The sequence below is a fragment of the Dipodomys ordii genome, unplaced genomic scaffold (assembly GCF_000151885.1).
Source record: "Dipodomys ordii isolate 6190 unplaced genomic scaffold, Dord_2.0 Scaffold28, whole genome shotgun sequence".
Classification (NCBI taxonomy): Eukaryota; Metazoa; Chordata; class Mammalia; order Rodentia; family Heteromyidae; genus Dipodomys; species Dipodomys ordii.
Genome location: NW_012267244.1, coordinates 4,028,122 through 4,042,564, shown reverse-complemented (window position 1 = coordinate 4,042,564; position 14,443 = coordinate 4,028,122). Strand labels below are relative to the sequence as shown.

At 33.2% G+C, this 14,443-nt stretch overlaps 1 protein-coding gene across 1 annotated transcript in view; it reads left to right on the top strand.

The window, feature by feature from the left end:
- Rasa1 (RAS p21 protein activator (GTPase activating protein) 1) overlaps window positions 1–14,443 on the top strand; it is a 70,546-nt gene that overhangs the window by 38,440 nt on the left and 17,663 nt on the right. Inside the window, exons 9-13 of the mRNA XM_013015899.1 lie at window positions 2,124–2,202; window positions 5,610–5,730; window positions 6,694–6,850; window positions 11,706–11,793; window positions 14,290–14,367. Coding sequence (XP_012871353.1) covers window positions 2,124–2,202; window positions 5,610–5,730; window positions 6,694–6,850; window positions 11,706–11,793; window positions 14,290–14,367 — 523 coding nt within the window. The remainder of the gene's footprint in view (window positions 1–2,123; window positions 2,203–5,609; window positions 5,731–6,693; window positions 6,851–11,705; window positions 11,794–14,289; window positions 14,368–14,443) is intronic.

The window sequence follows — 14,443 nt, the reverse complement described above, 5'->3', positions numbered from 1 at the left end:
ACTCCTAGGAAAATATTTTAAGAAGGTAACTCTTTAACTACACCACTGACTACGTAGGTATGAATATGCATAGTAAGATTCGGTTGTCTTATTAATTGTACATTAGACTTTTGGTTAAGAGAATAGTTATTTTTCTCTTAGAAACATATTTTTGTCATTCCTCTTCAAAATTTTAGATAAAAAGACACTAATTTGGCATTAAATTTAATTCATTTGTGAGATATACTTCATAGATCTCCTGAATTAAAGGAATTAAAGGAAAAGATACGATTTGTGAATGATTAGCATTCAGGCTGGTATGCAAACTAATAAATTGAGGGGGATATACAAAAACACACTGAAGTCAGCAGGAAGAGCATAGGCCAGATAATGATCAGAGAAAAGGAAGATTTTGGTGAGACTTTGAGGACATTAACACTTATCTAAAGTTCCCAAAGAGGGGTGCACCTTTTCATGTATTATGCACTTACCTGAAGTTACAGGACACATTTGTCTTTAGAAATTTACATTTGTTTCACAAATACATCTATGTTTAACATGTGTTACAGTTTTCACATATGTAAGTTTGTTGAGTTCATGGCCAAACTTACTTGGAGTATCTAAGAAATCTTGGTTGGTTTCTTGATAGTTTCTTAGACATCTATGGATCTGAACTAGAGTATTTTTTAAATTTGTAAGTCTGATAGATAAAAACTTGTTAGTTGCCACATACTTTTTTAAATCTGTTCTCAGACATTCAGGATTATATTTCACAACAGACTCCATGAACTATATTCTATCTCAGTTACATTGCAACATTGAGGTACTGAAGAAATCTGTTTTGTTTTTATTTTGAACACATACTATGTGTACAATTTCATGGAGTCTCATTAAACATTTCTGTAGCTATACATATCATATATATGCCTTTTATCTACCACCCTATGCAGCCAGCAACCTGTGATCTTCATAGATATGATACTTTTTCTGTTAAAAAACACTCATTATTCTGGTGTGATCACATTATTTTCAGTCTGTGGTTTTCTTCTGGCAGGCTTGGATTTGTGTGATAGGTATATTTTTCCTTTAAAAATTTATAAAGTTTCATGTTCTTTTTATCATAATATTTGTACTTGTATTTTCCCTTGATCTTCTGCTTTGTGTTAAATATTACTCTTGCTATTTAATATTTCTCCATACTCTTTTTGAAATTAACTAGCATGTCTTGCAAGTCTTTCATTTCATTATTAATATTATTTTTATTATATTTTATTGTATCATTGTATTTATTACTATTATATCTTATACACACATACATAAGTACTATAGATATTCTCTCAGTAGGAAAAACTATGGGAAGAAGTCAAAGGGTAGATTAAATAAGATCTGTTTGTAGAAATATTCTCTAGATAACTAAGGGAAATTTTTAAATTTCATTGCTTAAATATTCATTATATTGAAATGCCTACTGTTATACAGTAACACTTTTATGTAGTTAAAACCCTCATTATGGCATATTAAATTTGTAGTCAAATACATTTATGTTAAAATACATTGTTACTTTTATTTTCAGTTTGTTTTATTTAGTAATATCAGATATGTAAAACATTGATAGCACTATTTAAATCAGTTATCAGTATGCTTTCATTTTTATATTCAAACAGATAAAAATAGCTCCTGATTTTCTTTTGGCTTCCACTTTTGCCTTCTATTTATTTATTTTATACTCTAAGTAAATCTCATGTAAATGTAGTCTGTATACATCATGTTTTAGCTCTATTTCCTAAATAAATGGCATTTGTCAGTTCTTCATTTTCAATTTGTTATCTTTTTTTTTTTCTCCAAAAGTCGTGGCTTTGTAATCATTTCCTCACTGATGGGTAACTCTTGACTATCCACTTGATTTGTGTAGGAAATTAGAATCTCTGACTTAAGTATTGTGGTCTGTAAATCTATATTAAAACATGGTTTTTCTAAACTAATGTGATAGTTATGACCATGTAGTCTGTATATTCTGGTTATGTGCATTGAAAAGGCTTTGTGAACAGATAATCTTGATAACAGGGTTTACTTGTATTTTGAGAGATTTACATTTTTTTTTTGGTGAGGCACATTATGTCACAATGGTATTTTGATTTTGACAGCATTGGAGACATCATAGATCATTATCGAAAAGAGCAGATTGTTGAAGGGTATTATCTTAAGGAACCTGTACCAATGCAGGTCAGTATTGTTTTTCTGTTTTTGGTAATTAATATTTTCTCTTTAAATGTCTTTTTGTGATATGTGTTTGGTATTGTTGCAAAACTATATTTCACAAATATTTTTGCAATTAAAGTAGGTCAAACTCAGTTATTCATGTTCTTTAAAATAAATTTTAAAGAGATAATTAGGAAATCCCTGGCTTTATGATGACAATAGTAGTGGTTTGAGTGCAAAGTTAAACTAGGGCAGTAGTAAGCAAGTCTGGATAAAGCACAGTCAAGCTTATTTAGATAAGCGTAGTAAGTAATTTAAGGCAGATGTAACTTGGTTGAAGCCACATGGAATAGTATGCAGGGAGACTATGATTCAGACTCACAGAACATGTGTCCAAAGTCCAAACTTTTAACCATTTTGAAGTATAAACAGATCTCAGGGAAAGCTAAGTTAGGGAGCTGAAGTATTGACTAACAGAATACTTTGAGGTTTTGAATGGACAGAGAAAGGATGGGCAAATATAGTTCATAATATTCAATATACATATGTGAAAATGGAACTAGGTGATTTGAGGGGATGGATGGAGCTGGGAGAGATGGGGGAGGATGATGGAAGGGTTTGACATTGATCAAGATTAATTGTACTCATGAACTGATCAGTTGAAATGAAACCACTTTTTACAGCTACTTAAAGATAATTAAAAACTAAAAAAAAGTAATACAATAGAATTTAGGACCAAGAAGGATTTAAATTTTTATTTTTTGCTCATTTGTCTGTAGTTTTAGGACAAGAGAGCATGCCCCTATATTATGTAAAAATTGTAGTAAAAATGAAAGAGTGGTGGTCGGGTGGGGCAGTAGGTTCCTAGAGTAGACAAGAGACTGTGTGGCTGAATGGTAGAGCACTTCCATAGCAAGTGTGAGACCCTGTGTTCAAACCCAACTACAGCATAAAAATACCGAAAATGAAATGATTTTAAGTTTAGAATTAAAAATTCTAGTTAGACTATGCCAGTAAATTTTAACATGTCTTTACTACAGTGATTTCCTTAATGATTTGTTTATACAATGTAGTTTTCAAAGTCCAATTACCATTTGGGTCATAAAATTTAAGGAATATTTTTGTTTGGAAAAGTAGGATAGGACACATTTTTGTCACAATATATTAAAGGGTGATTCAGTGTTTTCCTGGATGAGAATATCATATGTTATGTTCACATTTCTCTTTCTCTTTTTACTTTTTTCTTTAAAAATTTTTTTTGAGGCAGGGTCTCATACATAGAGTTCTTAGATCTTGGTAGGAGGCCTATCTTTATCCTAGAGCTCACAGTCATCCTGCCTTTGCTTGAATAATAAGCGTGTACCATTGTGCTGAAAAACAGCTAAAGCAAAAACAGCCTTTTTTTCCTCTCTTAGAGTTCTGAGGGCAGTTGTTTCTTTACATTTGTTTCTCATACTAATGAAAAATATTAAAACTCTTCCTGTCATTTTTTTCTTTACAATTATAAGCACATATGCGATTGAGAATTTTTTTTTTTAATTTTTAACTCTGCTCAATGAAAGCTAATAAAAAGATAAAAAACTCAGACTTTTTTTTGAAAGATACTGCATTACTTGGCAACACATTAAAAGAACCAAAAGGTAATGCAATAAAAATTATTTCACTGTTACTTCATTCTCTAAGCTAGAATGAATAAAGCTTTTCTGTAAAAGGTCAAATACTAAATATTTTAAATTTTGTGGTCATTCATTAGAATAATCAACCACTAAATTTCTGATATACTTCAAAAAGACTGTGGACAATATAAAGTTTATGTACAAAAACAGGTTAATAGGGTAGATTTAGCATACAGGCTGGTTTGCATCATCTACACTGGTAATTCATGCTTCTATTTTCTTTAAGTCATACCAGTTTTTCCATTCTAAGGAATGTTGTCAAGTAATAATGAAATAGCTCTTAGGGTGATGAAAGAGTAGAATGTCTCAAAATACAAGAGGAAGATGATGGTGAAAATTTAATATCCAATCTTAGATTTGTAAGATGATTGAATGGACCTATAACTTGTCAAGCACACTGGACTAGAGGTAGGATCTTCCAGTCCATCCTGTATCCTCAATTTGCAGGGTGGATTACTGGTCAGTGAAGAGTGTATTTTATGAAGAGTGTGTTTTACTATGTTTATCATTTGTTTTAATAAAAAGTAGCCATCCCCATTTTTTCCGGTCCTGGAGTTTGGACTCAGAGCCTGTGCACTGTCCTTGAGCCTCTTTGTGTTCAGGATAGTGCTCAACACTTGAGCCACAGGACCACATATGGCTTTTTCTGAGTAGTTTATTGGAGATAAAATCCTCATGAGCTTTCCTGCCCAGACTGCCTTTGAACTGCAATCCTCAGATCTCAGCCTCCTGAGTAGGAGGCTAGGATTACATCTTGAGCTATCTGCACCTGGCTTCTCCATTTGTTTTAAGTGAAGCCTTTGAAGGTGAAAAGGAGAAAGAAACTCTTCCCTGTCATGTCCTCAATAACTCCCCCTGGTTCTATGGCTAACAACTTTCTTCCCTGATTCTTAACCCACAGTCTTGGTCTCTGATGGTAAGAAGTGAAAAAAGGAAAATAAAAAGAGGAAGTGATTACAGAAAAATAAAATCAGGTTCAGTGGACCCTGATATTAGAATTGAAGCTTTGTGACATAATTATTTTTCTTATTTGCAGCATTAAGCAATTAATGTCAATTGTGGTATAAGATATTATATATATGCATTTCTAAAAATCATAATGTTAGGCAAACTACAGGATTGGAAGGGTAAGGTGGAATTAGGTGTATGATTGTGACATAAATCAAGGACTTAATAAAATGTAGCATAAATTAAAATACACTTGTATTTGAAGATATATAGAAATGTATTAACTACAGCACTTTAGCATGAATAAAACATAGTGTGGCTATCAGAAAGTGTTGAAGAGAAAGTTGTGAAGTTGTGAAAAGAAAATTATCTGAAATTAGACCGACCATAACAATAGGCATGAATGGGTATGATGATGTAAGTGCCTTGGTGGATTTAGGAAATTGTGAGGTATTTGAGAATTATATTTTGATTGTTCCTATGTGTCTTTAGTTCATTTGGGTGCAGTTTTCTGTGTTCACGTCACATACCTCTTAAGCAAATATGAATTTCCTTGATGATCAAATTTATTACTTATTTGTTGGAAAATATAAAAAACTAACCTGTGGTTTTTAAAATAGCTTATCGATTGCCCATGAGATACATTCTTGGGAAATAATAAGGACATTTTTCTGAGAATATTTTTGGAAACCGAAGAATCTTTTTAATCTATGTATATCTGCATTTTAGGATTAAAGGTCCTTTGTTTTGTTTATTAATAGGTAATATTAAAATTAAATAGTAATTTTAATTTATGTTAAAATTCAGGATCAGGAACAAGTGCTCAATGATGCTGTAGATGGAAAGGAAATCTATAATACAATTCGTCGTAAAACAAAGGATGCTTTTTATAAAAATATTGTGAAGAAAGGTTATCTTTTGAAGAAGGGTAAGTGAAATTTTAAAGCTAAGGATTCAGTTTAATATTTTACTGTTAAAGTGTTTAATAGAGACATTGTAAGTATCACAAAACTTACTGTTTTATATTTAATAAATTTCTTTGATGTGAATTATTAGAAATAGATACTTATTTAGCTGTATTGTTAAGTTCACACTTCAACCAGAGTCTTTAGAAAGCACACTTAAATTGTTCATAAGTCCTGAAGTAGTATCCAGTAAGGGTGTTTAATCCTTTCACCCTTTCTCATGCTCTCTTAGAGATAACTCCTTGTGGCCCTTAGCATATTTATGGGGTTGATGTTCTTATTTATTTTTTTAATTGGTTAATTATTTTTAGTGTTGGTACAGTGGATTGAACTAAGATCTTGGGTACTGTCTCTTACCTTTTTTGCTCAAGACTGGCTCTATCACTTGAGCTACACTCTACTTCAGGTTTTTTTTTTTTTTTTTTTTTGGTGGCTAATTGGAGATAAGAGTGTCATGGAATTTCCTGCTTGGGCTGGCTTTGACCCATGAGCCTTAGATCTCAGCCTCCTGATTGGCTAAGTTTATAGGCATGAGCCACTGGTGCTTGGCTTGATTTTTATATTTAGTCTTTATATTAAGATTAATTGATATAATTCATTCTTGTATTTACCAAGAATTTTTCCTTAGAGTAGAAAACTGTTATTCTAAAATAACAATTTAAAGATTTCATCATAATACAATCTTTGAAGATCTAGTAAGGCCATTGTCATTTACTCTGTGATTTATTGAAACAAGCAATGATAACATAAGACATTTTTAATGGAACGTTTTGTCATTGTATAAGCAATGGTATGTTTTTGGAGTTTTAGAGGACAAGTTAAAATAATGTTAATTTTTATTTTCAGGAACAACACTTTATTTTAAAATTACTGTTTTCCAATTTAAAAACAATTATTTGCTAAAAGAAGCAATTATTTTTTAACAGGCAAAGGAAAACGTTGGAAAAATTTATATTTTATTTTAGAGGGTAGCGATGCCCAGCTTATTTATTTTGAAAGTGAAAAACGAGCTACAAAACCAAAAGGACTAATAGATCTCAGTGTATGTTCTGTCTATGTTGTTCATGATAGTCTCTTTGGCAGGTAAGAAATTGTTTTTCTATTATTTTGTACTCTTTTGGAATTGTCTTAAAAATGATATGTACAGATATTGTTGAAACAAATCTGTTTTAATAGTGTTATACTATTTAAATTTGTCATATTTACCTCTAAGGATAATTTTTTATTTTATTTCTAACCTATATATAAAATATCTACTCTAGAGAAATCTTTGGAGTGGTATTTCCTGTGGTAGCATTTGAATCTGATTTGTGTATAGTGTGTTTTAATTTCTCTGCCACTTCGGGTGACTTAATTTGATTCATTAATCTTTTCCCTGCTTTTCTTATATTCCTTGTTAACTTCTAAGTATATTTGAAGTACTAATACACTTAATTTTGCTAGTTCCCAAGTTAATCAACATTAGAAAAAATTACATAAAAATTTAGTTCAGTTGGAAAAAAAGATATTTCAGATTGGAAATAGAATTTTTTCCTTATTTTATTTCAAGTTTTTTTAAAACAAATAAATGTAAATGCGCAAGCTAAATTCTGAACATTACAAATCTAGCTTTGCCTTTATTCTTAATGTGTTATCAATAGTCCTTTTTATAAGTACTTGCTACTTTTAATACCAACTGAAGTATTTCATAGCTTCATCTGATCTTGATATCCTTTTATTTTCCTGAAACCTAATATTTCACAAAAAGAATTATTTACAAGAACCAAACAACAACAACATCATCAACAACAAAAAACAACTCAAAACACAAGTTTGGTTAAGGTAGACTCCCCCCCCCCCCAACAATTTACAGAGTAGAGCAAATGAGAATAAAACTCTCCATTGATCATCATCTTACAGAAACATCGATTTGAACAACTATTTCTAATTAGGAGAGCTAATTTTAGGAGAGCTTAGGAAACCTGGTGAGATCACTGTACCTGGTTACAGCATAAGAAAAGATTGATTGAGGGCTGGGAAGGTGGCTCAGTGGCAGAGCGCTTGCCTTGCATGCCTGAGGCCCTGGGTTCGATTCCTCAGCACCACATAAAGCAAAATGAAAAAAGCCAGAAGTGGCGCTGTGGCTCAAGTGGTAGAGTGCTAACCTTGAGCTGAAGAGCTGAGGGACAGCACCCAGGCCCAGAGTTCAGGCCCCACGACCGGACCAAAAAAAAAAAAAAAAAAAAGAAAAGATTGATTGAATGAGGCTAGAAGAAAAGAGTTATCAGTATCACTCCTATGCTATCCACAAGCAATTTGTCTTAGACAGACAGATGCTTCCTGTTTGGGAGAGGGAATTAAGTATAAGCCTTATACTTAGAATCCAGTATGAAGCCTGGCACAGTGAAACTCATTATTAGGTGGATCCCTATTTCCCACTGCTCCCATGCATTGACCCCAAACATTGACTCCACCTTCTCCACCAGGTTTAAACCTGGGACCTCAGATGGATTGGTTCATGTTTCAATGTACACTACTAGCAGCCCCTGTGATCCTGTACTCTGTCCTTGGGTCTACATTGATTCTTGAGACTGTTAATGCCAGGTACTACCTAGCTTAATATAACACTTGACAGGCATGTGATTACTTTCATCATCCCTGAAGACCAAAACATAGAAAGCTTGAATAGAGAAGTTAAGCACAAGATTTTGACTTGGATGGGACTGCCACAGCAAAACCTAACACTAAGGCAGAATACAATGACCATGTTCCCAGACCAGAAACCATGGGGAGCCTTTGGATCTGCCCATACTTTAGTCAGTAATCTCTTGGCGTTGTGGGATGAACTTGACATCTGGTCCACATCAATTCCAGATGGCAGGAGTGATTGAAGACCTTATATGTTAACTATAGTAGTGTGGATTTTGTACTGCCTTTTTGCTGTACTGTTCTTGGTGGGCTATGGGCACTAGGCTTGAATAATCCTGTCGGCCCCCATTGTAACCTTGGAGTGTACAACCACCTTTCCTCCCCCCAGCCTCAGTTAGCAAACATGAAGAGAATAATGGCATGCAGGAAGGAAGAGGGGGTAATGGAAGATAGGTCCAAGTTGTTACTTTGGAGTTTATGGATAGACAGTGAGACCCAGTGCTTGGCTGGATCCTGTGTGGCCTGACTACTGACTATGGACAAGTTACAGTGCTTGGCTGGATCCTGTGGGGCCTGACTACTGACTATGGACAAGTTATCTGGACTTATCTACATCAAGATAAACTATGCTTTCCAGTACTACCCCAGGGTCATCTTGAATGACATACCATATATAAATTTGGAATAAACTTGGACATGGTACACTATCTAGTGCTGAAATCTGCACAGGATCAGAGATAGTAATAAACACTGTCCAATATTTCTGGGAGCAGTACAAACAAAGCCAGATTATGGAAACAAGTTAATACATACTACTTTAAAGTATACAGATACTATACAGAGATAGATCATCCAGCATCAAGAACTTGAAGGGAGGTAAGCATGGTGGCATATGCTTGTAATTCTAGTTTTGGGGAAGCTGAAGCAGGAGGATCAAGTATTAAAGACCAATCTGCATTACATAGTGAGTTTTAGGCAACCTTTGGCTACATATCAAGACCCTGTCTCAAAAGAGATTGGGTGAATATACAAACCCAGGTGTCAGAAATTGATCATGTGGTAAGTAATTTGTGTAAACTGTGGAACAGAATTCAAAATAGCTCTTTCAAGGAAATTCTGAACTTGAAGAAAATATTCAGGAACAATTTAGTGATTTATCCAATAATTATTTACTTTTTTGGTCTGAGTTTGAACCTAGGACCTAGTATCCTCCCTTTGAGCTTTATGCCTAACTTCTAACAGAAAAGTTAATAGGCAGATTGAAATAATTTTTTAAAATCAAATGGAAACGTGGGAAAATGCATCAAAGAGATATGCCTAATGTAACCTAGTTGAAAAACAAAATAAAACAAAAGGTATCTACAGTAAATAAACATAATATAAATACAATGGAATATACAATGGAAGGCAACAGTAGCAGAATCAAACAAAAAGGCAATGAAACTCTAAGATTAGTTAAATTATACAGTTGAGTTTTTTAAAAAAGGGAAGAATGATTTAAGATCATCATTTGCTGTCTATGCAGTTTCTGTTGAAGGTTACTTTTTAAGAATTTCTTAGGAATGATCTTTAGTGTTACTACTTAAAATCAGATAGGAAATATTAATGAGACTTAAGCTCAGGTCTCTCATTAAAACCATTTTTTTGGAAACATGCTAATTTAGCATCAACTGTTTTTTGTGCTTTTCTGTAGAGTAGTTGAGGAGCATGAAACGCCAAAGAAAGCAGCATCTGTAAGGTATATTTCAAAGAAGTGAGAAAACATACTGAGCATATAATAGGACAAATAAAAATGGCTTGTTTTGTTATAAAATGCAAATATACAAGTATAAAAGTGGACAGTTTGGATGAATTTCTATGAGCTTTATGTGTTTTCAGATATATTTGAAACTTGTGTTTTGTGTAAACATAGAGTTTCATCTTTTTTTTGTCATTTGTGGGGCTAAACTCTGGGCTGGGTGCTGTCCCTCAGCTCTTCAGCTTAAGGCTAGCGCTCTGCCACTTGAGCCACAGCACCACTTTTTTGGCCTTTTTTGCTTATGTGGTGCTGAGGAATCAAACCCAGGGCCTCAGGCATGCAAGGCAGGCACTCTACCATTGACGCACCCTCCCGGTCCCCAATACTTTTTTTTTTTTTTTTTGCCAGTCTTGGAGCCTGAACTCTGGGCCTGGGCAACTGTCCCTCAGCTCTTCAGCTCGAGGTTAGTGCCCTACCACTTGAGCTACAGTGCCACTTCCGACTTTTTCTGCTTATGTGGTGCTGAGGAATCACACTCAGGGCCTCATGCATGCAAGGCAAGCACTCTACCACTGAGCCACCTTCTCAGCCCCCCCAAGACTTTTATCATTTAACTGAAGTCTAATGTCCAAGAATGTAGAAATCTTCTCCAGTAGGTGATTCCATGTAGATACTGATGCTGAAATATTAGCTGTTACGGACACAAGGAACATTGCTGTTTCCCTGAAATGCAGCTGCCCATGTTTCAAAACACTAGAGATCTCTGAGAACCATTTCTTTAAGTTTTAGACTTTGATTACTGGTATGCATTAAACTGTAACTATTTCTGAAGCATAAATTGAAGACATTTCAGTGATATTCTAGTGAACATTTAGGTTGAAGTTTTTATACTTTTTTCTTTCCATAGACAGGATCTTTCATTGAGTTAGTAGTTTACTTCCATTTATGATGTTTTTTTGGGTATTAAATTTTAGATTGGCAGATGTTTCAGTCTTCCATTATTTTCATTCTCATTCAGATGGTTTCAATAGATGAATTTAATAGTGTAGAAAATTATAAAATTGAAATTACCCTCCATCTGCCTACAGATAATCACTACAAATATTTTTGGTATAAGAACATTTTTAGTCTCTTCTAAATGTATACGAAAAAGTTTAGATTTGCTATGGACATTTAAATTCTGTTCTGATTTTTAGTAACTTCCTTGTTTCAAATACTTTTAAAAGTTACAAAGTCCTTTAGTTTACACTTTGAAAGATGTATCTAATTATTTTATTTCTGTTTTTTTTTTTTTTTTTTGTCAGTCATGAGGCTCGAACTCTGGGTCTAGGCTGTCCCTGAGCTCTTCAAGGCTAACGCTCTACCACATAAGCCACAGTACTACTTCCAACATACCAATTTGATAAAATATATGCAGATGATATTTTTTCTTTATAGGAAAGATCTGGTATAATGAAACATTTCTCCAGATTATATTCATATAAATTATAGAATTATATTGTACGGTTTTATGAAAAAATTTAATGCTTTTTATTGATTCTGATACAATGTTTTCTGGTTTGTATTTTAAAGGCCAAACTGTTTTCAGATAGTAGTTCAGCACTTTAGTGAAGAACATTACATCTTTTACTTTGCAGGAGAAACTCCAGAACAAGCAGAGGTAAGATCTTTGTTTTGTAAGCTGTTAACCCATGTTTTCTTATTAAGTAGAACAGAAAATTAATTCATTCCAGATAAGGGATAAAATAATGCCTGAAGTCTATTTGTCTTTTAAGACATGAGCATTTTGATATTTAAAAATGTTTTGAATTAGATATACAAGTGAAGGGATAAGTGGATATTATACTCCATTTAAAATTGACCTTAAATATGCTATGTTGAATTCACTTGAGAATGTTCTTACAAAATCCTCTCTACATATAGGCTATAGTATTTCTGGGTGTTCAGTTAAACTTTTTCCTGAAGCTTTAATGTTTCTGGTGTTCAAGTTTGTGTATGATTATAGCTACATTTCTCTGTACTCTATGGAAAGAACTTAAAGGAGCTATAAGAGGTTAAAAAAAATGGTTCTTTTGGAACTATAACAATCCCAACCCTGGATATAAGCAGATTTTCTTAAAACTGGGATTTTAGGATGAATCCTAGACTAAAAAATTATAAAAATATTTTACTTGGAGGATAAACTTGACAAATGAGAAATTGTCTTATGGCTTGTAAATTAAGTCTTTGTAAAATAGTTCAACTATATACTCATTTTCCTCACTTATGATAAAAGTCTAGTATTATGTTTCCCTAAGCTTTAGATCAGAAAAATAAGATTCAAAATAATTTGCTAATTTGATTTATTTTTAGTCCTGTTTTTTCAGGAATTATTTACTTATTTTTCATTCTTACATTTTTATTATCTTTAAGTAGCTGTTCAAAGGGGTTACCATTCAACAAATCACAAGATATCTCAATTGATGTCACCCCTTGTATTCTCCCCCATCCCTACAACCCAACCCCTCCCCTCAAATTTCCTAGTTTCATAGGGCTATGCATTCAGTATTAGGACTGCATTATTTCCCTTCCTGTTTAAACTATATGAAATTGGGTTAGGAATAGAAATTAAACTTCACTATCATACTTTCTAATTACTTTTTACCATTTACCCTCTTTCTAAATGAAAAGTGTGCTACATGCTTTGATTATATTTCAGTTTTGAAAGCCTCACTTAAAGATGTTTTCTCGCAATATTTATTCATAGATTTTCCATATTTGCACATGCTACTTGAAGTAAAACTCTTCTTGAGTTTCCAGTTTTTGTTGGTTGATGGGCTGTGGGGTCTCTTCTGTATTTCTAAATGCTGTTGTAACTGATTTGGGTTTAAAGAAATTCTGTGAAGATTGATAGAGTTCAGGCTGAGGTATGTGTTACAGGTTATAATTCTAGTCTCTGTGGAGGTACAAGGAGAAGGATCAGGAGTTTCGACTAGTTCTTTCAAACTTAGCTAGACTCTGTCTCAAAAAGAAAAGGACACAATAAAGAGCCTAGAGCCTGGCCCGAGTATAGAGCATTTGTGTAGAATGTTCAAAGTTTGGGTACAAAAAACAACAAAACCACTAACCTGTACCATTTGTCTTGTTTGTAAGTTTATTTGTTTGGGGGAGATGGAGAGGGAGGGTTGCAGAAAAGGTGGGACAAAGGGTGAACAAATGCTGTAGTATACTTACTAGACATTACGTTGAAAATGAACTACACAACGTGAGAGGGGAATGGGAAGGAAAAACTGGAAGAATGGTGGGGAAGGGGTGGACACTATTCAAAATGAAATGCACTCATCACTTGACATATAACAATAACCTGTGAACATCCCCTTTATGGTAACAATAATATATATGTATGTGTATATATCATTGTTCAGACTCATTGAAATAGTCAACAAACTAGAGTACAAGCCTTCCAGCTACATGTATAAGCTAAAAAAAATTTACCTTTTAAATACATGTGAATTGTTCTTTTTCCAGCGCAAAAAAATTTAAATGTTAAGAAAATGTGATTGTTAGTATCATTTTGATTAGGCCAAAGGGACTTTTAAGAACCTAACACTGTATTTAATAAAGTTAGAAATAACTCAAATTGTGTGAGGTTTAAATGTTAACATATAAATTATTAGTTGGCTTTGCATTTGGCCCTCCTCCTTACAAAATGTATCAATTTGACTTTTGTCATAGCTTGCCTTAGGTATAAAGAGTATTTAGGTGTTAGACCATAATATTTGTGTTAAGTATCAAACATGTTTGTTTGGGAGAAGCAGTTTCTTTAATATATATTTTAGGTGTTTGATGTTAGACATTTGTTTGGGAGAAACAATTTCTTTAATATATATTTTGTTGTTTTGGGCAGTTAATTATCTACCCTTTGGTGTATATTTAAGACTAATTTACAGTTTCTACATATATTCATGCAGTTTTGGACAAGCTATAGTAATTTTGGTTATTCTACTTTATTTAGGCCAAAAGAAATTGTAGTACAGTATATTCTAGGATTGCCAGCCTAGAGAATAAATTGTTTAATTTGAAAAAAAATGAGTTGATGATTGGAAGACAAAAAGTAAATATGTGCATTTCTTTAAAATACTGTTTTTTCTTTCTTTTCTTTCTGTTGTGTTTGTAGGATTGGATGAAAGGTCTGCAGGCATTTTGCAATTTACGGAAAAGCAGTCCAGGAACATCTAATAAACGCCTTCGTCAGGTAAAATGAAATTTTGTTGGATTTGTAATTGTCACAATCTTTATTTTTCACTTTGTTCTTTATCTTTTGATTTCTA